This window comes from Podarcis cretensis, assembly GCF_951804945.1.
Source record: "Podarcis cretensis genome assembly, chromosome: 9".
Classification (NCBI taxonomy): domain Eukaryota; kingdom Metazoa; phylum Chordata; class Lepidosauria; order Squamata; family Lacertidae; genus Podarcis; species Podarcis cretensis.
The window spans coordinates 75,994,821-76,020,456 of NC_137178.1; the positions used below are offsets into that span (position 1 = coordinate 75,994,821).

At 42.9% G+C, this 25,636-nt stretch overlaps 1 protein-coding gene across 1 annotated transcript; it reads right to left on the reverse strand.

The window, feature by feature from the left end:
* On the reverse strand, positions 1–24,113 carry NOP14 (NOP14 nucleolar protein). Its single transcript, XM_079991525.1, has 18 exons — positions 23,880–24,113; positions 20,407–20,541; positions 17,519–17,660; positions 16,543–16,685; positions 16,174–16,308; positions 14,433–14,555; positions 13,235–13,363; positions 12,235–12,517; positions 11,156–11,286; positions 10,942–11,027; positions 9,496–9,631; positions 8,594–8,695; positions 5,583–5,736; positions 5,228–5,384; positions 3,942–4,089; positions 2,447–2,562; positions 936–1,091; positions 1–138 (listed from the first exon to the last, which is right to left on the reverse strand). The coding sequence occupies exons 1-18, from the start codon at positions 24,096–24,098 to the stop codon at positions 45–47; spliced, it is 2,589 nt and encodes an 862-aa protein (XP_079847651.1). The 5' UTR covers positions 24,099–24,113; the 3' UTR covers positions 1–44.
* Between the last annotated feature and the right edge of the window lie 1,523 nt (positions 24,114–25,636).

Below are 25,636 nucleotides of genomic sequence, written 5' to 3' on the forward strand. Positions count from 1 at the left end.
TAATATATCTCTAGTTTCCTTCTGTACAATATAAAACTGTTTATTTAAAACTTTTTTCTTTTCATTGCCTTCCAGTCTCCTTCCTGCTGAGCAAGACTCCTGAAGAGTTGTTTCACTTTTCTTTTTCTTTCTGAATCCCTGAAAATTAAAATGAAATTACTTTTATTTTGGAACTACCCGTCCAATGAAGGTTTGAAAGATATATACAACCTCTGATACAGTTTTAACTGAAGAAATCTGCACCAATCACCTCCACCTTTCAAAATTTATGAGAACCAAATGGTTTTTTCTCCAGACCACCTAACATTTCTGGTTTTCAAATGACCTCATGTTTTCAGAATTCAAAGACATGGAAACAAATCCCTGACAGAGATCAAACCATGCTCTTCAACGGCTGAGTGCATGTATCTTCCTCAGCCATGGTGAACAGCCTGGATTCAGAATAGGAAAGAGCCTCATATGCCACCTGCATTATTCTAATGCTTGAGTAGAAAGAGGACAAACTACCTAAAGTCTTGAGAAACAACAATGAAAAGATTCACTTGTGGATGACTATATCTTTCCAATGTGATCACTCTTTCTGACATCAGTCCTAGTTGTAAGATGAAACTGCAACTTTCAAAAATGTTTTTGGGAATGAATAGAACACTGCAGACTGCATGTTAGATATGAGGATTAGTGCAGTCTGTTACTTTCTTGTGAGTTAGCGATTGCTGGAAAAATATAAATAGTGCATTATCTGAATGCTCTATTTATATTTTGTATCTTGCACTATAAAACATACAGACCATCTAATGAAGGGTTTGATTTCATCTGAAATCTGGTGTATTTCTACATTAAAACCATTGCAATAGATCATCTTACTGCTATCTCTCTTAGTTATCTCAAGGATAACAAATTTAAACCAAGTGGAATTAAAAGAATATATGCATTACCTTTCCATGGTTTCTGCAAGCTGCATTCTAGCAAGGAATTGGTTATCTTTGCGGATCTCACGAACAGCTCCCTTAAATTCACGTTTGTGCTTATGAATTAGCCATTTTCTTTCCTGCTCTTTCTTATTGCTTTCTTGTTTTCTTCCAAATTCCAGGCTGAAATTATAAAGTACATTATCTCAAACACACTTTTCTGCTGGACTTAACTGGAACTCTTTTTTGCATCAGGATCACCAAAACTGCACACATATTGAGGGCATCGTTGCCACGGCAAATTAATTTCATAGCATAAAAATCTGATCCACTTTTATATGGTTTAGAATATGTGAAGTTAAAAAACAGCATAAATATTTCCACATTATATATGAATGTTATTTTTAATTTTAATATGAATGTTTATTTTTATTTTTAATTTATGTAGCTTCTTCCAGCTATTAACAAAATTGTTGTGCAAATAGGTGGTGCAGCCCCTAAAAATGCCTTTTACAAGCCAGTAAATTAAAGGCATTAGAATAAAGTTACAGAAATAAACTGGTGTTTCACAGTAGCAGCAGAAGTAAAGTCACAATGCTTTGCAATTCCCTTTCCTTACATAGTACTGTTTTAGTAGGATCTAGTGTAAAGGTAAAGGTAAAGGTACCCCTGCCGGTACGGGCCAGTCTCTAGGGTTGCGTGCTCATCTCGCTCTATAGGCCGTGAGCCGGCGCCGTCTGAAGACACTTCCGGGTCACGTGCCAGCGTGACAAAGCTACAGCTGGCGAGCCAGCACCAGCACAGCACACGGAAACGCCGTTTACCTTCCCGCTATAAAGCGGTACCTATTTATCTACTTGCACTTAGGGGTGCTTTCGAACTGCTAAGTTGGCAGGAGGTGGGACCGAACGACGGGAGCTCACCCCGTCGCGGGGATTCGAACCGCCGACCTTACGATCAGCAAGTCCTAGGCCCTGAGGTTTTACCCACAGCGCCACCCGCGTCCATAGCATCTAGTGTACTAACCCTCAAATTAAGTCACTGGTATACATAGGTGCATATCTACCAGAAGCCCCCCTAGGTTTTTTGCACACCTCAGGTAGGCTTAAGGTAGACTGGTTAAGCACTTTGACTGAGGCTGCTCTATGGCTAGATCACATACCACACTGGCAGCTTTGAAAGCACGAGAAACCATGTGGGAAGGCAAAATATGAGGTTAATTCTCATGCTACCCAAAGCAAAATAATTACTACTAGCCACATGGTTCCCAGTTCAAACATTAATGATTCAGGATAGGATGCAACCATTGGACCTTAGCTATATGTCTTTAGCTTTTCTTCCTAGTCTCATCACCTGAATTAATTTCACATGGGGCAGTAAACACCAAGCAATTATGTGCATTAAGCAGAGCTATCGATTCAACTTCAATTGTTGAACAGGGTTTGTCATGGATGCAAAGTGTCAAATTTTATTTGCAACACAGGCAATCTCCGTACATGACCCTCAGCCGTATTTCTTCCAGAGCTAGAGATACTCACACTTTCACTATTTTGGGTGTGAACAGCTTCAAAGGCACTGGCTTTTTCTTTTCACACACCAAGGGACAACGTTGCCCTTTGCTCTCCAGCTGTTTCAGAACACTGTCAAACAGCTCCTGAAAATGAAACTCTGCTTTAAAAAGGCAGTTGAATAAAATGAAATAAAACAAATACACAGATACAGTTGTAATATAGTTAACATATACTAAGAAAAAGTGTTAGTGAAATTGTATCTGAATTTGCCTGCCGCTTTCAAAAAAGTTTTTGATAAAGTCTTCCAACAAAAGATGCCCATGTGAACTTAGCAGTCATGAAATAAGAGGATAGGTCCTTTTAGGGATCAACAACCAGCTAAGGAACTGGAAGCGGAGGGTAGGAGCAAACAGTTCTTGCAATGGAAGCAAGCAGGCAGTTGGGGTCTGTACTGGAGTAATACTGATGGTTCATACACAAGCTGGTGTCAGGCAGTCAATGAGGCAGCCAAGTTTGTAGATGGCACCTAATTGATCAAGATGTGAAAATCCAAGTTGACTGCAAAGACCTGAAAGCAGATCTCTCCAAACTGTGAGAATTGGCAACAACCCGGCAAATGTAGTTCAGTATAAATATGTGCAAAGTGCTACAGACTGGGTCAAAAGGCTAACTTTCCAACAGTGCAAGTCCATCCAAATTGTCAGTGACTCAATAGGAAATACCTTTTGATTGTAAAAGATAGCTCCATAAGAAAGGTAACTTAGTATGCAAATTAACAAATTCCTAGCACGGTATTGCCTCTTCATCATACTTATTTTACATTCATCTGTGGTGTGATGCATTTGAAATACCACGCACAGTTCTGATTATCCCACCTCTAAAAGGGCATTGTATCAGAGGTGGAAAAGCATAGGAAAGGGCAACAAAGTAGTCCAGAAGATGGAATGCCACCTCTCAAAAGGGCAGGCTAAAGAGTTTGGAGCTTTTTGCTAATAGGGAGAGAACTAAAGGGGAGGGAGATTCATAGAAATTATATATGGTGTGGAGAAAGTATTTTTCCCTCTCATAATACAAGAGCCTGGGGTCACACAATGAAATTGACTGACAAAATTCAGGGCAGACAATATAAAATCCTTTACACAACACATAATTGACCAATGGAAATCATTGCCACACAGTGCAGTGATGGTCAATAGCTCAGACGCTTTAAGGAGGATTAGAAAAGTTAACGGATTGTAGTTCAATCAGCAGCTATGGAATGAAGGAGTTGCACAGAACCGCCCCTCCAAATTCTAAAGCTGCTAATAAAAAGCCCACTTTGATTATTCGTTTGGTCACTTGCTCTCAGAAATTCTGTCAAGCAGTTTGCCTTTCCACACTGACAATTTCTGAGATGTCTAGCAAATGAAAGGACTCAGTGTACAACCTGCAAAGGTACCACAAATGTTTCTATTGGGTGAAATGCTTCACAGCATAGAATGCCTCACAGACTGAAACTCAGTGAGGCGGCAGCATGTTTTACCTGCAGGTGGTGAGGGTACCTAATCATTGGCATGTGTGTCCTAAGCAGCATTTGGATGGGCTGCATTATTTCACTGAATGATGGAAGTGATCCATATGTAACTGCGCATCTCTTAACCAGGTCCAGGCACAGGTCTAAGCATGATAACCTGTAAAACAATTGGTAGTTGTCATATCAACAGCTTAAATGACAAAACTGGCATTGCAATTTTAATGAAGAATTTGGAACAGTTGAAATATCTACTTTTGCCCCACAATTAGCTGAGAAAAGCCATAGCACAATTACAGGCGAATGTTCCCAAAGTGAAGCATTTTCTTGCACTCCACAATGCTGGTGTGCAAAGCAGTTGACGGTTTCCCCAACCCACTGTAAAGTCTTGGAAGTGCTCAGAGCCGCCTGACTGGTAAGGAGAGAAAAAAACGCACACTGCTACTTTTAAATTTCTGTTCTTCAGCCAATGAGCCCTGTTGGGCATGCATGCCCTCTGTGGGCATGCTAAAAGGTAGTGACTGGCCCACAATCTTGCAGTGCGCTTGTGCCAGTAGGCCCTTACATACAAACTCCATGCTTTATCAGGTCTATTTACACTATTATCACATTACATTTCACTCAACCTCCCTGGGTCTTGGGGACTCTAAGCATTAGTGTAGGACTGCTTGCCCCTTGCTATCGAAGTTTACATCTTCTACATCTTTATCACGGGAAGGCTGAGGTCAGCAGGAAGAAGAAATTACGTGTGGTGGTTGTTCCTCATCACACCTGAGGGCACTAAGCAATGAGAAAGAGATTCCTCTAAGTAGCACCCTGCAGCCCTATTTCTGGGTCTGCACACATCATCCCCAAGGGATGTCCCCATGGAACCTTCTGCCCCACATTTCCTGCAGTTGGTATGGGGGCTGGACAAGATGGGCTCTGAGGTCCTTCAAACACATATGTGTCTGTGAACAATAGGACTGAAGCTGTCCGGAGCACACCTAAAGCTTTCCTGCAGCAGCAGGGATTCATCTGCAGACACCTTTTACTCTCCAACCGCTGCAAGGCTGCACTCTCTAGTCACTGAAGACTATGAAAGGACTATTTCTTCTGATTTGCTTGATAGTGGAGTGCTTCATAGTAGTTTAGTCAGCTACCACTAACAAATTTCCTAAAGGCAAGGTGAAATATTTTGCCCACAATATGATTCTGTGTCTGTTGCTAAGGCACACAAAAGACAGTTCTTTCATACTAAGTATTTATGCACTGGATCTATATCAGCAGGGACACATTCTAAACACATTCTAGCATACCGCAGATGATTCATGCCTGTTCTGTCATCTTTAGATCTAGTTATAATATGGAGTGGAAGATGTTGTTTTTGCCAGGTATCTGCATCTGCTTTGTCAGTGACAACAAGCAAGTCTGAGCGTTTTCCTAGTGACGCAAAAGGATGTACCAAGGTATAACCTGGAAGAGAAGAACACAGAGATTAGTTTTAATATCGCTGAATATCTTACGCTATGGTAAATTTCAAAATAGTAAGAGACAGAATCACATAATTCTAAACATTTTCTGATGCACTAAACCATCTAGACTCAGAAGTGTGTGTGGGAGAGGGGGGGGGGGAGAGAGAACATATATGCCTATTCTCCCCAGTAACCATACCTTGAACTTCTTTGTTTGGTATAGCCATGTAAAGAATTCCCAGGAGAAAATTGACAAGTTCTGGGATGAATCTTCGAGATAAGGATATATATTCTAGGAAGAGACAGCACACGAACAATCCTTTAACAACATCTTGCACTGTTGTTACTATGCACTAAAGAAAAAATAGCACACGTAATTATTAAACACAGAAAACCAACTATTCTAATTAGTCTCAATTAGCAGGTTATCAGAACAGTGGTATCTCCAATTGTGAACAGGATTCGTTCTGGACATCCGGTTGCATCCTGAGGAATTCACAACCGGAGGTGCTGCTTCTGCGTATGCGGCGAAACCTGGAAAAATACTTCCTGGTTTGCCACATACGTATCCCAAAGGATACGTAACCAGAGGTGAATGCAAGAAGAGGTACCACTGAACCTATAAAAGTTACTTTTCATTGCTTTAATACAGTGGTGCCCCGCAAGACGAACGCCTCGCAAGACGGAAAACCCACTAGACGAAAGGGTTTTCCGTTTTGGAGGCGCTTCGCAAAACAAATTTCCCTATGGGCTTGCTTTGCAAGACGAAAATGTCTTGTGAGTTCCTGCGGGGTTTTTTCCCTTTCCCCCCCTTTTCCTAAGCCCTAAGCCCTAAGCCGCTTATCAGCTGATCCGCTGATAAGCCGCTTATCAGCTGATCCGCTGATAAGCCGCTTATCAGCTGATCCGCTAAAAGCCGCTAAACCGCTAAGTTGTCAATGGGCTTGCTTCACAAGACGAAAAAACCGCTATACGAAGAGCCTCACGGAACGGATTAATTTTGTCTTGCGAGGCACCGCTGTACATTTCTTTGAATGTGCTTTGATTCCTTGTCTTCCTGGAGGTCAATGAAAAAGTTTTGGAACCCACTGCAATGTATTAAAACTGAGGTCGGGAAGTCTCAGCCTCCGGTGTTTGAGCTGGCCGCAAGGGGACAAGGTGCTTCACTTCATTCAAGAGGAGGAGGGAGGAAGAGTTCCTCCTCTGGGAACTCCCTCGGTGTCTGTGTTGGCTGCAGAGAGAGGGGCTAATCTTCCTCCAAAGCCAGCATGGAAGTACAGCTGGAGGAGGGACTGAGCACCCGGCCCCTTCTTTGCCTGTCTATTGAAGAGACCCTCACAGGGTTTTTTTTTTTTGGGGGGGGGTGTTGGCAGGGAAGAAGAGGGCAAAGTATGATAGAAGGTCAGGGAATGTTTTTAGTTTCACCAAGCAGAACGGGGATGGAAGGGTGAAAAGCCTCAGAAGGGGAGTAGTGAAGAGAATCTTACACAGCAAGAGAGGGATATGGAGGAACAGAAAAACAAATAATGAATCCCACTGCGTTGCAGTCATTTCATACAGAGGGAAGAGTGAAAGAGAAGGTGGTTGGCAGAAAGAGAAAGGGGAGATGGCTTCACCCAGCACTGGGCCCTGTCTATCTCCACCTTGCAGCTTGACACATCAACACCGAGGAAATGAAGCCCTGAACAGAAAAGAAAGTTGAAAACCATTAAATTATAAAATGTCTCCCAACTCTTGTTGGACCGTATTAATGTCCACCTTTACAAAATAAAAGTTCCAAGTTCTACTAGAAGCCAAGACTGCTTTCACATGTAACTTGGAATTGACAGCTGGGTGGAAACTCCCTGCCAAAAGGCGGTCTACAATTCCTGTACAGGAGGCGACGATTTTAGCTGCATCCAATGTGCAATTGCCAACACGTGGGTCCTTTTGGACCTGGAAGAGGAACAGGCTGTGGTGCACTTATATGCGGCTCACTGACATGTGGGGGAGGGAAAGGAACGCCCATGCGTAATGGGTCACTGCCCATACATGTACAAGAGGAAGGCAATTTTGCAGCCTTGGAAAGTTATGAAGGAAGATGAGGCAGTACACCACAGAGAGTACAGAATGTGCAATTGAATAACTCTTCCCCAATCAAGCCCTAATACAGTGCTGCCTCGCAAGACGAAATTAATCCGTTCCGTGAGGCTCTTCGTCTAGCGGTTTTTTCGTCTTGCGAAGCAAGCCCATTGACAGCTTAGCGGATTAGCGCTATTAGCGGCTTAGCGGCTTTTAGCGATCAGCTGTTAAGCGGCTTAGCGGCTTAGGAAAAGGGGGGGGAGGGAAAAAACCCCGCAGGAACTCACAAGACATTTCGTCTTGCGAAGCAAGCCCATAGGGAAATTCGTTTTGCGAAGCGCCTCCAAAACGGAAAACCCTTTCGTCTAGCGGGTTTTCCGTCTTGCGAGGCGTTCGTCTTGTGGGGCACCACTGTACTTGATTATGTGGTGATGTGGCTATCGAAAAGAACGTGTGTAACCTCAGCAGAATGGACTTGAATGATCTGTGACAGCAACACTACAGGTCTGGCATAAGAGCTCTGGAAAGTGAGATCTGCATTTGTCTGAAGATCTTCTGGCTGAGTTGGGCTGGTAGCGAGAATGCATCTTGGTTTTTTTATAAAGGGGCACACATATGCTAAAAATGCTAGAAAGTGCTTTAACTCCCCATTCTTGGTTGGAACAATCCTGCATTGTAGTGGTCTCTTTCCCCATACATATGCACACACACAGAGATTGTCCTGTCATTCTGACTTGAGGCCCTAAAACTATACAGAGAGGTAGCTACGAAGTTATTATAATTTGCCATTCTGCACTTGCTCATTTACCTATCTCAGAACAGGTTCAGCTGTGCACAAAATTACAATCCCTGCACCATTCATCCCATTTTCCACTATGACCACTAAACCCAGGTAGTGGAAAGGTCTTACGGTGTTCAGGGAAGTTCAGCCTCAAATTATGTCCCCCAAGAGGAAGGAATGATATAAGAACTTTAGGCAGATGGTCTCTGTATATAGTCAAGTGCATTTGCAAAGATGGTAACTTTGCATAGAGTCAAGTGGATCCATCTTCTTTTAGCTGCCTAACTGCAGTTTCAATGGAAATCTTTACACATTTGAACTAGGTTATTATAGAAAGATCTGTGTCATTAGCAACATTGCAGACATACCTTTGTGAGTAGCTGGCTCATATAAACCAAAGACGGTGTTACCACAGGGTGCCAGAAATCAGAGGTTGGAAAAAGTACTGCAATAATTTTCAAATATATAAGCTGAAAGGAAAAATATTCAGTCAGTAACTTACCACTGTTACATTACCAACTGCTCAGTAAGCTGTCTAAGGGGATGTTAATGCCCCATTTCACACGGCCCTTGCAGCAAGGAGCTTGAGCTGTTTTTGTGGGTTCCGGTGCCCTATCACTGCAGCCATGTAACCATACAGAAAAGAAATGGCCAAAGTGAAGCAATCGTTTTTCACATCTGCTCCCTGCAGTCCCAGTTTCATAAATTGCTAAAATGCCACAAGACCTAGTCGCTCAGAAGCAGCTATCATGTCCCTAAGTTTCATGGTGCATAAGGATTAAGCTCATTTGAAGTCACTGGACGTTCAAGTAAATGTGCTATAGACGCTATACCATAGAACATCCGTATGTTTATGCACATTACAGTAAAAGAAGTCAACTTCTTTTAAGAAACCACTATTTTTTAAATTATTTCTTTAATTTGTATGCTGCCCTATACCCCTAGATCTCAGGGCTGTTCACAAATAAAATTTGTGCATGTCTCCATTCTACTTTCCTCAGTCAGAAGGAACTGTGAGACAGTCAGGCATGGCCCAGCCATAATCTGGCAGAACAGTCCCCCCAGCGGCCATTCCACCAGGCTTTTAATATTTCAGGTAGGACCTCCAAAAAAAATGTTAGTGTATCCTTCTCACTAACTTACAAGGTGGCTCCTGCTCTGTGTTCCAACCAGACAGCCACAGCACACATATTTTCAACCAAAAGCTGTATTGAGTGCATTGGCAGAAAGATTTTCTATAAATGCAATAAGTAAGTAAGTAAGTAAGTACCATATCTAACCCTGGAAATGACGCATGACCTTTCACTGCTAGAATTTCTTCCATGTCATGAGTAGCATCTTGAAGGACAAGTTTAACATGATTACTTGCAGCTTTAGGGAACATTTGGCAAAGATCATACAAGGGCCTGTTAACAAGAAGATCAAGTCAGATTTAAGGACAATTTTTAATGGCCTTTTAATTCCAAAAGAAGAATGAACCAGCTGAAACAATACACCCAATTTCTACCCAGGCAGCTTATCCAGAAGAATACCATAGTTGATGATATTGACCGTCAATGAGCTGAACTCAACGGACATCTAAAACTATTAATCAAACCTATTAATCCTGGTATAGGACATTTGGACCTCACTGACTGGCAGGTGAATCACAATTGCCTACCTCCTGGTGAGCTAGAGCACAGCTGTCAACGTTTCCCTTTTTTTAAAAGGGAAATTCCCTTATTCCTAATAGGATTCCTTGCAAGAAAATTGAAAAGTTGACAGCTATGAGCTAAAGCTCTAAGCTGGTAAACATCTTATTCAAAAAAATCTTAGAACTAGGTATTTATAGGTCTTTCCTCATAAAACTAGAGACTGTGTACTACCAAATTGTTAAGATATTTCTCAGTGACTTAGAAAAAAGACATATTCATAGTTTACAGCACTTTATCACTAGAAGAGTCTGAAAATGGGACAATTTCCCACCTGTCAAAACATGGGCATCAATACCTCATAGGTTCAGTATTACAGATCAAAAAGGCATGACACATTACAGTGAGGTATGGGAGTTCCTTTGTCTGTTCAGATTTTTACTTTTTGGAGTGGAGCAGGGGGAGAGGAGTGCTTCCAGTAGCAGCCAGGAACCATAGTCTCCGCTCGCATAATTTATTTATTCTATTTCTATCCTGTCCTTTCTCCCTATGGCGCCCAGGGTGGCAATAAAACAATTGCAAATTTCATTTATATAATGTTTAGGTAGCTGCTACACTGACCTTCTGTCTAGAGTCAGTGATCAGATGGACATATAAAGGGTGACTTTTAGGGATTCTGGTCCTGAGCTGCCTAGGACTTTGTATACTAGTTTCAGCACCTTGACCATAGCCTGGTAGCCCACTGGCAGCCAATGCATTATTCTCAACAGCAGGGTAACATGACGGCAATATTCTGCCTCAGTGAACAGTCAAACAGCCAAATTTTACATTGGCTGCAGTTCTTGGGCCAAGCTGAGGGATGGCCTAACACAGAGAGCATTACATCTGCACAGCTGCAAGCCATGCCTATCTTTTAAACCAAAATTAAAAACTAGTTGACAAACTGGCTGAAACTAACCTTAGGTCTGGTACAGCTAAGCAGAGCACAGGGAGTGAAATTGTGTCAGCAAAAAGAGCATCAAATACAATAAAATTTATGTGTGCTGGAGACAATTTACATTGAAATAAAAATATAATATACTTACATTACCAACTTATCAACAGTTTTCAGTTCTGGAGGTGTCTGACGCGCCAGCTCCCCAACATACTCCAGAAGGAATTCAAACAGTTTCTACAGGATAAGTTTTTTAAAAGTAAATGAACTTTGGAATGCAAAGTACTTTGTTCCCTTCAATTAGCAAAAACTCCCCCCCCCCCCATGTTGATGTGTGAATAATGTACTTGATCACAAAAACATACCTCTAACTTTGCTTTGTTTCCCACTGCAAGGCTTGGGTGATTAGACTTCCGAATCCGTTCAATTACAAGCAGTTGTTCTTCTGTCGTTCTTCCCAACAATTCAGCTTTAAGTTGCTCATAAGATTCTGGAGCTATTGTAAAAATGAAAAACGTATAGCTATCTTACACAAAACAAAGCACAAACATTATGCCATAGAAAAATGGTACTATGATTAGTCTTACAAACGAAGACTAAAATTTGTCCTTTAGCAAGCTGCCACAATAGTTGCCTTTGCCCTGAATCTAAAGAATAGGGGATCCAGAGCGGCATCTTTCAGGAATTCCTGTTCTCTGGACAGCTTAGTAAAGTGTGACAACCCCTTGAGCCGTAATAGGCTGGCTCTGGCTAAAACCGAAGAAACAGAGGTGACCCTGAAGGCCAGGGCAGCTACCTCCAAGTCTTTCCGTGATGCTGCATCTGCTTTCCCCCCTCACCAGATTGTTTTAATATGGCATCATCATCTTTATGCAGGAGAATGTTGGAAATTAAGTGACGCAACTGCAATATTCAACCACTTTAGGAATTTTAATAACATGCATAACAAACTGCTTTAGGCTTTAGGAGCTCAGAGCACTACCACTATCTGTGTGGGGCCTGTGTGGGGAGGACAGAAACACCCTTTGTGGGGCCGTGGGGAGAACAGAAACACCCTTTGAGGTTTACTTAACTGGGTGTGGTTCAGGAGAGCACAAGCCCAGTGCAGAGATGGCTCTAGTAATCAGAAGGTGGTAGTTAGCTCACTCTTGTAGTCCTGCCCCTGGTGTTTCCTCTGATTCTGACGCAAGTTCCACTGTTCCTCCTCTTTCTCAGGCATCTAATAAGCCAAATTCCACATTTTCCCCATGTTTTGTGGTTAAACCAGAAGGCAGCAATGTAAATGCTGTTTAAGATTTGAACTTTCAAGAGATTATTTTACCATGTTTTAGATGCTCTTCTTCCTGAAAACCAGACCACACTATTTTCTACCAGTGAACAAGGAGCAGTGTTTTCCTACAGAAAGTATATAATGCAATTTGAATAAAGGTGTTTTTCTTCCTACCAGCAAACAAATATGGCATCTCCAGTTTTGCAGCTTCTCTTTTGGCATCTTGCTTCTTCATATGCAATTCATTCTTGCTTCCTTCCCTCCTTCCCCTTTTCTGCTCTTCACCAGCAATGGCTACCTCCATGACCTCCTCTTCAGTTTCAACATCAGAGGGACTGTCAATATCATCAGCACCAGTCGCAGCTTCTTCATCACTCTCCTCTCCATCACTGCTGCCGTCTTCTCTCGCCACACTCTCTTCCTCGTCTTTATCATCGTCAATATTCAGCTTGCCATCCTATTTAATAGGTTGAGATATATATATCAATCAGCGGAATCTTTAGGCATTAAAGCAGAGTTTGCTTCTCAGTGAAGTCTCCTACTTGTTTGACTGGTGGAGACTTTGGGGATGATCTCCTTGCAAAATATTGGGAGGGAGGCCTTTGAGAAGAATAACCTCGCAAAGAGTATGGCTCAGAAAATGCCTCCCCACTTATTCTCTCCCTAGAAGCAGTTGTGATTGACATAGCTAAAAAAAGTACAGCCAACAACAAAGAAAGTGTCCATAGCAAAAAGGGCAGGTCCAGGACCACTCTGATGAACTAGGAAAAAAATGACAGCAAAACAACTTCTCAGTTCTCCCTATTGCTTCCATTCAGTAGTCCAGCTGCTAGGGTGTAATAGAGCACTACCCCAAAAGAAACAATGGCTCCATTCCTCTTGAGCCGCAGACCATCTCTGGTCAGACCATCCCTTTATGACTCCCACTGGGAGTATTGCTGAATGGGATGGATCCAAGATGCAGGATGTCAGGCTGAGGGAGAAAGCAGTCTATCCAGGGCACCGCCATACAACTACAAGGGATTTAAATTCACGTGTCAGCAATGTTACATACCTAGTCTTCAAAGTAATTTATGTCTCCTGAGGCCTCTGCAATTTGCTCCCCAGGTTGGCATGGCTGGATTGTGATCTTTTTGTTTCAGCTTCTTTAAAAACTCAACGAAAAAACATGTACCTTATAAGAAAGCATACGCCTGTCATCTTTATCAAGGAGGAATCCATCTGCCAAATCGTCAGCTGATATGTGTTTGGGTTTCTTTTCTTTCTCAGGCTCATCTCCACACATTCGACGTAATCTGTCAGTCTGCAATGTATAATATGTTGAGAACAGTAACATTAACAGCTAGTCTGATTTTTTATCACAGACGGTATGATAAAATTCTGCTACAAGGGTGCAAGCATTCAATGAATGATGGAGGCATTTATATTTGTCAGTGATGGGGAACAATATTGGTACAGTAAGCCAGATTTTTATCTCTCCCCACTCTATGAAGCAACCTGTCTGTCAAGCTTCTAATGTCATGACAATGCCAGGTTATTGACAGGTGGACAATCCCCATCCACCTGTCAAAATTGTCCAGCAGGGTGTGGGGATGAAACTGCTTCGTCAGGAACACACTGGAGAAGCAGCACTCAGCAGGTTCACTCCTCCTGGCTGCAGGAGTCTGCTTCACCAGCAGGGACCAAGCTGGCAGAAGAGCCTTCACTAGTCCTCCATCAGATGATATAAGCTAGGAACATCAGCTGGTGGGCAGAGTTTGGGGAAAGAGCCTTTCAGACAAACTTGGCCAGGTTGGAACTGATTATTCCAATAAATTAAGATCTACACTAATCAAATTTAACATAAAACATGTATAATCTGATGGTTACATTTATATCTTGTCTAAAACGTTCAGGACAGAATACCCCAGTTTTCTCCTTATAACCATCCTGTGGTTAAGATGTAGGTTAGACTGGTTTAAGGTCAACCTGAAGTCTAAATCAACACTCTAAAACACCATAGCACTCTGGCTCTCAAACTGTGCTCAGGACTCAGAATAAAACAAAACCAAACAGCGTTAAAATGCCTAAAATCCATGGAAAAACCAACTCAAGAAGCAGCAAAGGGGGGAAACCAAGTTAGTGTCTAACCAAAAATGAAGTTAGAATTAAGAGGCCTGGAAGTGTTTAGTGGTTACTTGCCCAGCCTCAACTGGCAGGGGGACCCAGACAAGGGACTGCATTCTCCAGGTCTGGGCAGGTATATACGGTAGGAAAAAGTCCTTCCGCTATTTCAAGTAAAAATATTTCATGGATATTTATGGCATCTTGTATATTCACAGTCACTGAAAACAGTTTATTATTATGTGGAACACAATACACAAACATCATACCTCTAATTGGAGGAGTCTCTTTTGTTCTTCCTTTGCTAATTCTTCTTCTGTTTTCATCCTACCAGAGGGTTGCGCCTTCATCTCAAACCCAAGCTCCCGAACTATCATATCATATTCATCAGGCTGTGGGGGGGGGGGGGGGAATCACAAACAGTAACAGTCATTGTGCTGTGCTCTACAATAGGAACCTAAGAGTAGCCCTGCTGGTTCAGGCCAAAGGCCCATCTGGTCCAGCAGCATGTTCTCACAGTGGCCAACCAGATACATGTGGGAAACTCAGGAGCAGGGCCCAAGTGAAACACTGCTCTCCCCAACTGGTATTCAGAGGCATGCAGCCCCAACAGTGTGTTGAAGAAACTGGACGTGAGAAGGGGTTAATTTCCTTTATGAGTGTAAACTACCCCATGGATGAGCTAATTCAAGGTACGTGGACCGCCAAGCCAGTTGCTACGGTAATGCTCAGGGCAACAACTATATCTGTGATTAATGTTGTGTGAGCTAATTAAATAGTCTGCAATTAGTCTGTTAGTCAATGTTACTTTTGTCCAGTGTTACATCTTGAATTACTGAATTTATTTAGAGCAATGGGGATATTCTGTACTTGCATATATCTGTATATATAAAGCCTACAATCTGTATGTATCTATGTCCAGAACTGGTTTACTGAGCCTTATCTTCTGCAACAGTAAACTATCTGAACCTTTCTCTGTGTGGTGAATGGAACTGGGAGCAACTTCCATTCCTTTGGCATAAAAGTTTACATTAAAAACATTTAAGTATTTCATTAACATCTATTTTAAGTAACTCCCAAACCAGGAAGCATTATAACAACATTACAAATTTTCTTACATTTAATTCCCACCTATCTTCTGTCATGGAATCTAAGACAGTGTACACATGACACTGCAAATAACTGCCTAGACCCAGACAGGGCTCATGAAAACCTCATTAGTTTACAATGGTATCCTATACATGTCTATGTGGAAGTAAACCTCTTTGTGTCCAATGGGACTTACTAGATGCGGATCGGATTGCAAGTTTACCTACTTACACATCCACCACTGAAACAGTTGAGAATCATCTACAAGAATGAACAAGTTGGTGGCCTGCTCTCTTCACTTTTTTTGAAGGACACAAGAACAAACACTTGACTTTATCTGTAACAGGCTGGATGCCTTCAGAGATATGTAGCTCAACACTTGGAATTTCAGAGAAGGGAGTGTGGGCTATTCCATTAGCTGACACACCAGATGCCTCCGACTATCCATCTACTGTCACCTAGCAACTGCCATTCCATCAAGGTACTTGAACTGTTTCCATACCAGTTGGTTATTTAAGAACTGTAGCTTTAAGAACTGGTCCCAAGTTTATTTCTTTTTTCTTCTCCCTTTGCATGTGATATTGTGTGTGTCTTTTAGATTGTAATCCTGAGGGCAGAGACTGTCTTTTAAAAAATCAGCCATATAATTTAGAATTTTTGACTGAATAAGAGTAAAAATGCTTTAAATAAGGGAGATCCACTTCTGTCCAGATTTACGGAGAGGAGGAGGATGTGGCAAAGCAGAATCTAGACTACCACCTAAATGCACAGGACGTTAAGAGCAGGGAAGCAGGCTAAGAGAACATCACTAAAATTCACAAAGTTTCAGTTTCTCTCTTTAATTCCATACAGGAATTTGTACCGCTAACAGGCAGAATACTATTTGAAGTAAAACTGGATAGGAAGTAAAATAAGGTTTACCTTGAGCTTTTCCTCTTGATTTTGTCTCTCCGACTTTGGGGTCTTGTGGAACAGAAAGGCTTGAACCTCCTTCCAATCACTGTTGAGTTTTTCTGTAAGCTCCAATGTATTTTCCCTCTGCGTTTGCCGCTCCCTCTTAACAGAAAAAAGAACAATTGTGGGAAATGGTCTATCATGCAACTAGCCTTTAATGTGCAAACTCCTCTCTTGAAAACAAAGAGAAACTGAAATTGCACACAGCCAAAACAGAACAAAATTGAACACTGTATCTCACAGAAAATGGCAAATATTGGTTAACATTGTTTGTTTTATTTCATTTTTTTTAATTTCAAAGGAATTCAAATTTAGTACAAGAAACCCAGAGTTTACCTTTTCCAGTTTAGATTTTGCTATCATTTCTTCAATGAGCTCCTTCCGTGACTTAGGTTTTTTATCTTCTTCGCTTTCCTTCCCTGTGATGGCTTTCTTACAGAGAAGTCCACCACCTCCAAAGTGAGCAGCTGTTAATTCCGCTAGAGATGAAAGAATGAAGCTGCTTAGGAAAAGGTCAAATGTGGCTTCAATCCTAACCCCATTTATTGGAGAAGCAGCTCTAGTGAATTCAATAGTGCTTACATCTGAGCAAACATGGTTAGAATTCCACTGCAAAAGTACCAACTAAGCCAGCAATGTTTTTTCTGTGTCCTAGGAAACACTGAGGAGTTTTACATGGCATCTCTAGGGGTGGCATGTCAAAACATTTCTCCAACTCTAGAGACTGTGTTAAATGAAATAAACAGCACATTTTAAATCATAGCTGTCATTACTCCTAGTCAAAGTAGACCCACTGAAATCAATGGACTTACAGCCTATTGGTTTCAATGGATCTACTCAAAGTATGACTTACGTTAGCTATCACACTGTAATTTTAACTTCTGAAAGTAGAATTTTAAATACAGTCATACCTCGGAAGTTGAACAGAATCCATTCCGACTTGCGAAACATTCAACTTCCAAAGCGTGGCTTCTGATTGCCTGCAGGAAGTTCCTGCAGCCAATCAGAAGCTGCGGAAGCCCGGCTTCCAAAAAAAGTTTGAAAACCGGAACACTCCCGGTTTTCAACCATTTGGGAGCCGGAACGTTTGACTCCCAAGGCATTCAGGAGCCAAGGCACAACTGTATGGGTATAAAATTAGAACATGTGCCACATTTTAGTTTCAAGTTCCATCACACTTTCGGATAACTGTAGCTGCTTGCATCTGAAAAGCTCCACCATTGCAATAAATAGAAAATGTGGTGCCTTATGTAACACACAATTGCCGTATAGTAGGACATATGTACCACTCTGCCTTTTTGACTCTTCTTACCTGAGAGTATTCCTCTTTCTTCAGTGTCGCTGTCACTATCAATAGTATCATTGCATTTTTCAATGTCTGCTAGAGAATGGCCATAGTGGGTTAAATCTTCATCTTCATTGAGATTATATATATTTTTCTTTTCATAATTTTTCTGTAACAAAACAAAACAAATCAGTAAGTGTTTTTTTGTGATCTTTGGTAAAATGTTAATTCCTATCCACATTGTCAACACATAGAGATATTGTGCCTATACTTTGGTTAAGCAAAGAAGCTTAGACTTCTGGGTAAGGCCTGGAATCAAGAGAAAGTAGCTCTCTATTTAGAAGGGTGTGTAGAGAGTAAATGTAGAAAAGTACATTCCTGATTGCAGCTTAAATATCAAAGTCAACATACAGTGGTACCTCGGAATGCGAATGGGATCCGTTCACTTAATCTCAGCTCTGTAGTTCTCTTAACTCTTATTCACATACATATTTTAAGTTTCTCAGGTAACTTAGATGTCTAATTTACATATGGCATTTGCTAGATAGACCCAACAAAATTCTGCAGAATGAATAAATGATAAAACCACATTGCTGCAGAGAAAGCAAACTTTCAGATGGCTTAACCATCGTCTACCAGAACACCTAGAGCCATGTGCCAGCTTCCAACTCTTCCCTTGTTTCTTCCTCTTCCTTCTATATACGTTACTCTGCCTACCAATCCCCACCTATTCCATGTTGTCTTCATTATCTTTTTTTTTAATAATATTTATTAAAGATTTTCAAATATAACAGAAAAAGAAAAACATCCAAATTTAAAACCTTATTTTCATTGGCATCTTTCCAGGACTTCCCCTCCCCTCCCCCTCTTGTATTCCAATTCTTTCAAATAGATTCAACAAATTCTTACCCCAAATTTTAAAATTATTATCATTGGCCCAATTTAAAAAAAATATTTTCCCATCCCCTAAAATCGACCTGTTCCCTTCCACGAGTTCTCGTCTTTAATATGCAATACAGATTAAGATAAACAGAAAGATAAAAAAAAGAATAAAATGTAATTTAACACCCTTTGGATTCCAAATTTCCCTCCCCCCTTTCCCGGTTGCGTTCCCAATGTCCATCAATGTCTACTGTCATCCTGGAGCTCCCACATCTAAACCACAGTCCTTCACCAGTCCGCTTTGCCGTCTTTTTATTAGTCTTTGCCATCGTTTGGTCATCTTTGGTTTCACATGTCCAATCTTGGAAGGAGTCTATCTTCCAACTTTGTCCAGTTCTTGTTATTCTTATTGTTCTTGTTGTTCTCTCTCCTCCTCTTTTTTTTTTTCCCCTGCTCTCCTGCACAAATGTTCTAATTCCAAAAAGCTTCTAATTCCTCTGCAGAGGCTTTGTTATTCAGGAACAAAACATTACGTCAAGTCCCTTCCATTCTTCAATAGATAAATCTATTGTCTCCTTTAGTGTGTAGACCTCTGTAGACAAAATAGTGTTCCATCTCTGCAGTTTCCCAGGCGATAAAAAGTCCTATTCAAATTCGATGCCAACAATACTTGTAGTGTCCCACAGCTCCTCTAGAGGGATTATAGTAACTCAGTTTCCTTCCCGATCACACCCAACAGTCAAAGTAACTTATTATTCCTTGTTTTAAACAATTTATATCCAATTTGTAACAAATGTGACCAGCAAAGTCCTCGTAAAAAAGTTCTCTTTTTGTTCTTCCGCTTTGACAGCTCCTTTGACAGCTGTCAAAACCTCTATTTCTCCTCTCCCGGCGCTCTTTCAGATCGCTCCCAGGGTTTCCGGGGGGGGGGGGGAGGGTTGCATTTTAATTCACATTCCACTTTTCTCCTCCAGCCCAGTCTTATAATTTTCCATCGCGAAGTTAATAACTTTATCAAAAAAAGGTTACACTCGATCTTAGTTGTCAAATCCTTTGCTTTAGCTCCTCTACAACAGGGGGGAGGCTGACTTCCTTTTTGCACCTCCCCCGCTCGCTCCGAATTTAAATAGAATTTTTCCCCTTTTTTAATCCAAATTCCAATTACTCACGGGTTATTCTTTTAAAGACCAAATTTTCAATGGAAGAAGTCAGCGCTCTCCGTCGAATGGCATGCGGCTTCGCTCGGCAGGGGAAGCGGAGGACTCACAGCACCCCCCCCCGTCACCCGCTCCGCAGCCTTTAAAAAGGCTCCTTTGTGGGTCGGGGGGGCGCAAATGGTGCCCGCCGAGTCACCATGCCCATGGGTTTCAGCGCCCATGGTTTTTGAAGGTCCCCGCGTCGCCGGCGCGGTAGAACCCAGCCCCTGCCAAGCAGGCTCCCTCCGGAGTCCGCCATTCGGCGATGGCGCCAACCCGGAAGTCCATGTTGTCTTCATTATCACCTTGCTCATGTTGCCCTTCTCATATGATAGAAGTAATGACCAGTTGGTCTTACGTGCTAAACTAACAGCCTATTTTTCAACACCACCCTTAAATTATATTTTAGAGTTGGTGAACAATTGCTTATAATCCCAAACAACTTATAAAAGCAGATATAACACTGCCAAAACGGTTTAGCATCAACTCTCCAACATGCTGATAACAGGCAACTCTTACGCATCTTTAGTTGGAAGTAAATACATTTTACAACAATGAGACTTACTTTCTATTAACTGTGCATAGGATCACGGTTTAAAATTACTGGAAATTCTGTGTGGTAAGAGAGAAAGGGAACTACAAACCTCTTGGAGAAGTGGAAAAAACTGATCTTAGTAAAATGTGGAATTAAGGTAGAGCTTATCTTCAACTTTGCATATTCTATTACTTGATAAAAATACAGCTCAAATGTTCATTCAATTTAATATTTATTTATAAGAGAACAGGAAACTTCTAAAGAGTTGCTATGTCACTTTCTGAAATTATTTTCATTATTACCTGTTGTTCCAAAGCAAACCTCTTCATCATTTTTTCTTCTGGACTTATTTTGGTATCATATTCCCCAAAACGTTTGTCTTTAAAGACATTGGATTTTTCCTTTTCTTTGTATTCTTTCTGCAAAGTCTGAATACGCTGAAAAAGCAAAATACCACAATATATTAAGGCAGAAACAAATACTACTTAAACAGAGCACCAATAAGCAATAGCCAAACATGTTAAAACCATATGTTATTAATTTACAATGCTACCAATGTTTTCGGGCTTTTTAGCTGCTCACCTGCTGGTTTTTAGTTCTCACATCCTTTCTGTCCCCCCCCCCCCCAGCCTGAATTATCCTCTTGACCAAGACGCAAAATTAGGTGATGCATAGTTAGGAAACAGGGACACGGATGGCGCTGTGGGTTAAACCACAGAGCCTACGACTTGCCAATCAGAAGGTCAGTGGTTCGAATCCCCGTGATGGGGTGAGCTCCCGTTGCTCGGTCCCTGCTCCTGCCAACCTAGCAGTTCAAAAACACGTCAAAGTGCAAGTAGATAAATAGGTACCGCTCCAGCGGGAAGGTAAACGGCGTTTCCGTGCGCTGCTCTGGTTTGTCAGAAGCGGCTTAGTCATGCTGGCCACATGACCAGGAAGGTGTCTGGAAACGCCGGCTCCCTCTGCCTATAGAGCGAGATGAGCGCGCAACCCCAGAGTCAGTCACGACTGGACCTAATGGTCAGGGGTCCCTTTACCTTTAACTACTTAGGAAATATTACACATGAGCTATTCTTACCTTTAGCTCATATGAATTTGCTTTTAGACATGCCCCATATCCCCGCCAGGTCACTTTCCACCAACTGTCCTCTGAAAAGGATTCCAGGTTAGGGAAGGCAGATAAAGACTACTACAAAGCCTGCTTTAGCTAGGCTCCCCCAAACCCCCCTTTCTTTCACCAACTGCCTTATGGCAAAGGTCATGATGGTTTTTTTTTTAGCATGCCAATATTATTTATAGCGTTTGCTAAAATTAATTTAATGTCATTTGTAAGCTGCCTTTGAAAGATTTGTATCCCATATCATACCACGACATGGGAAGTTGCAAAACTGTCTGGCCCCATTTCCTAGTATGCATTTAGCAAGCACACAATCTACACCTCATGCATTCCTAGCCAGCACAGACTCCAGTCTGTGTCTCTTGCCATCTAACTGCAGGTGATCTTGTAGGTGAGTGCAGTCTTTGTGGAACTACTACCTGGGAGGGAGGGGCCCCTGACCAGTTATGAAAGATGAGGCTGCTGAACACTTTGAGGCTGGGGTGTTGTTTAGGAGTTTTGTTGCTGCTAGTGATCATACTTTTGTATCTCTTAGATCTTATTTTGATTGATGTGGAAATTGAACAATTTAGCTGCACACGTTTTAATATTTTATTTATTCTTATGCCTACCTTTGTGGTATTTGTAACTATGTATTTTTTCAAGTTGTAGGCCACTTTGATTATGCTGTGAATTGTGGAACGGCAGAAGACATGCAAGGTATGTATCGATATAGATTCTTTATAGATTCTTTATAGATTCTTTATTGTCATTACACAAGTGCAACATTGCACAAGTGCAACGAAATTGGATGCCATCCCTTAAAAACAACAAAAGCAAAACAACAACAACAACCAAACAAACCACATTCCAGCCACACCCACACCCACACCCATCAAACTCCCAGGTCACACTATCGAGTTACAGCATTTAAAAAGGCCACAGCTCTTGGATAGAAACTATTTTTCAGTCTATTTGTCCTTGACTTGATGTTTCTATATCTCCTGCCAGAAGGCAGTAGTGCAAACAGACTGTATCCCGGGTGAGATGCATCCTGCAGGATGTTGTTTGCTTTCCTAAGACAACGGGAACCGTACAGTTCTTCCAAAGATGGGAGAGGATGACCAATAATCCTTTGGGCTGTGGTTATGACCTTCTGGAGCACCTTCCTCTTCCTAGCTGTACAACTGGAGAACCAGGCACAAATACAGTATGTGAGAATGCTCTCTATGGAGCCTCGGTAGAAGGACACCAGCAGTCTCTCACTCAGATTGTTCTTCTTTAAAAGTCTGAGGAAATAAATTCTCTGCTGGGCCTTCTTCACCAGAGCAGTGGTATTTGCGCTCCAAGTCATGCCCTGATCGATAGTCACTCCCAAAAACCTGAATTCCGCCACCCTCTCCACCCGTTCCCCTTTGATATACAAGGGCTGAATGTCCGCCTTTTTTTTTCCTGTAATCCACCACCAATTCCTTGGTCTTAGCCGTATTAAGAGCCAGATTGTTCTCTCCACACCAAACACAAAGCCGCTCCACCTCGTCCCGATAGGCGGACTCATCCCCTCCTGAAATGAGCCCCACCACCGTAGTGTCATCAGCAAACTTGATGATTTTGTTGCTGGGATAGATGGCTGTACAATCATACGTATAGAGAGTATAGAGCAGGGGACTCAACACACAACCCTGTGGTGAGCCGGTGTTAAGGCTAAGGGCTGTGGACATATGTGACCCCACTCTAACCCTCTGAGAACGTTCTGACAAAAAATCCAAAACCCAGAGACAGGTGGAGTTGGAGAGTCCAATCGCCTCTAGCTTGGACACCAGTCTATGGGGGAGGATAGTGTTAAAAGCAGAGCTAAAATCCACAAACAGCAGCCTCACATAACTCCCCGGCTGCTCCAGATGGGACAGAGCAGCATGGAGAGTGATAGTGATAGCGTCTTCCGTGGATCTATTTGCCCTGTATGCAAACTGGTAGTTGTCAAAAGTTGATGGAAGACAGGAAATTATATGACGGCGCACCAGTTTCTCAAAACACTTCATGATGATTGGAGTCAGTGCAACTGGTCTGTAGTCGTTCAAACTACTGATTGTAGATTTTTTAGGCAGAGGAACAATAGTTGACGACTTCAGGCAGGGTGGGACATATACTATATACTAGCATTATGAAGAAGCACAATGTGAAACATACGCTATTTTACAGCATACCTAGTGGGTTCCGAATACAATTCGATGTGGCCTTACTAGCTGATTTGCTTTATTGGGTTGGCAAGCTTTATTGTGCCGAGAGGCACATGCTCAGGACCGCCTCTCCACACCATCTCCCTTTCTCCATAAGCCTCCCCCACCAGAGGTCCAGAAGGTGGCAGCAGGACAGCGGGCCTTTTCTGTGGTGGCCCCCAGTTTGTGGAAAGCCCTTCCCAGGTAGGATCTTCATAATAAGCCACTAGATGCCTGGCGAAAACATTTCTCTATAAACAGGTCTTAAGTCGATTATACAATCTGTGGCCTTTTAGAAGTGGGCGGTTTATTCATGTTATCTTTCTCCCCCCCACCCCACCCCACCCCGGTTTTAACCTATCTCTGTGGGGTTTTTTTTGTTTGTCAGTCGCTTCGGGCTGCAACGGCTAAAATAAAGCTTTAATAATAAATCATCATCATCATCGTAGTCAGGGCTCACCTTCCTGTGGGCCTTGGAGCGCGTGACGCCCGGCAGCCCCACGTCGTGCCTCGTCTTCCTGCCCAGGATGTGGAACTTCTGCCTGTTGACCTTCACCTCGAAGGGGTTGCTCGACACCGAGGGGGCGGCGGCGGCGGCGGCGGAGGGGAGGCCCTGAGCCCGCCTCGCCGCGGCGGCGGCGCCACCACCGGCCCCCTTCCGCTTGCCCGCTTTGCCCATGGCGCTCCCGCAGTTCTCACCCGCCTCCCCCAGCCCCGGAAGCCGCACGTGAACCTCCGCGCGGCAACTCTCGCTCTCAAATCTCTCTTCCGGCGGAAACGGACCGTAGAGGCGAAGCCGCTTACGGAAAAGGAAGGGCGCATCCCAGAATGCCTCGCGGGAAGGGTCTTTACTGCGTTTCGGGAGTCCGCTCGCCCCCTGCTGGCGGGCGGAGTGAGGCCTGGCACTGTCCCGCCGGCGCAATCCCGCGGCGGCGCTGGGAGGATCGTAAGCGGCCTGCAAATGGACCAATCGCAGCGGGGCTGTTGTGGAGGGACGCCCCGAGGGCGGGGCCAACTGCGTCGGCTGGCGTCACGTGCGTCCGCACCTGGGCTATAAATAAAGGGCCTGCGCAGCCCTCTTCGCTTAGTCTTGGCCGGTTTCATTCACGATGAGGAGGTTGGAACTAGCGACGCGTTTACGCAGAAGCTGAGAAAGTAGCAAAGAGAGTTCCAGTTACAGATAGGTAGCCGTGTCTCCCTGCTTATTTAACTTATATGCAGAATTCATCATGCGAAAGGCTGGGCTGGATGAATCCCTAGCCGGAATTAAGATTGCCGGAAGAAATATCAACAACCTCAGATATGCAGATGACACAACCTTGATGGCAGAAAGTGAGGAGGAATTAAAGAACCTTTTATTGAGGGTGAAAGAGGAGAGTGCAAAATATGGTCTGAAGCTCAACATCAAAAAAACGAAGATCATGGCTACTGGTCCCATCTCCTGGCAAATAGAAGGGGAAGAAATGGAGGCAGTGAGAGATTTTACTTTCTTGGGCTCCATGATCACTGCAGATGGTGACAGCAGCCACGAAATTAAAAGACGCCTGCTTCTTGGGAGAAGGGCAATGACAGGCCTAGACAGCATCTTGAGAAGTAGAGACATCACCTTGCCAACAAAGGTCCGTATAGTTAAAGCTATGGTTTTCCCAGTAGTGATGTATGGAAGTGAGAGCTGGACCATAAAGAAGGCTGATCGCCGAAGAATTGATGCTTTTGAATTATGGTGCTGGAGGAGACTCTTGAGAGTCCCATGGACTGCAAGAAGATCAAACCTCTCCATTCTGAAGGAAATCAGCCCTGAGTGCTCACTGGAAGGACAGATTGTGAAGCTGAGGCTCCAGTACTTTGGCCACCTCATGAGAAGAGAAGACTCCCTGGAGAAGACCCTGATGTTGGGAAAGATGGAGGGCACAAGGAGAAGGGGGCGACAGAGGACGAGATGGTTGGATAGTGTTTTCGAAGTTACCAGCATGAGTCTGACCAAGCTGCGGGGGGGCAGTGGAGGACAGGAGTGCCTGGCGTTCTCTGGTCCATAGGGTCACGAAGAGTCGGACACGACTAAATGACTAAACAACAACAACAACAAGCCGTGTTGGTCTGCCATAGTCAAAACAAAATAAAAAAATTTCTTCCAGTAGCACCTTAAGAAGTAGCACCAAGAACTAACTTAGTTGGTGCTACTGGAAGGATTTTTTTTTTTTTAGCAAAGAGAGGATT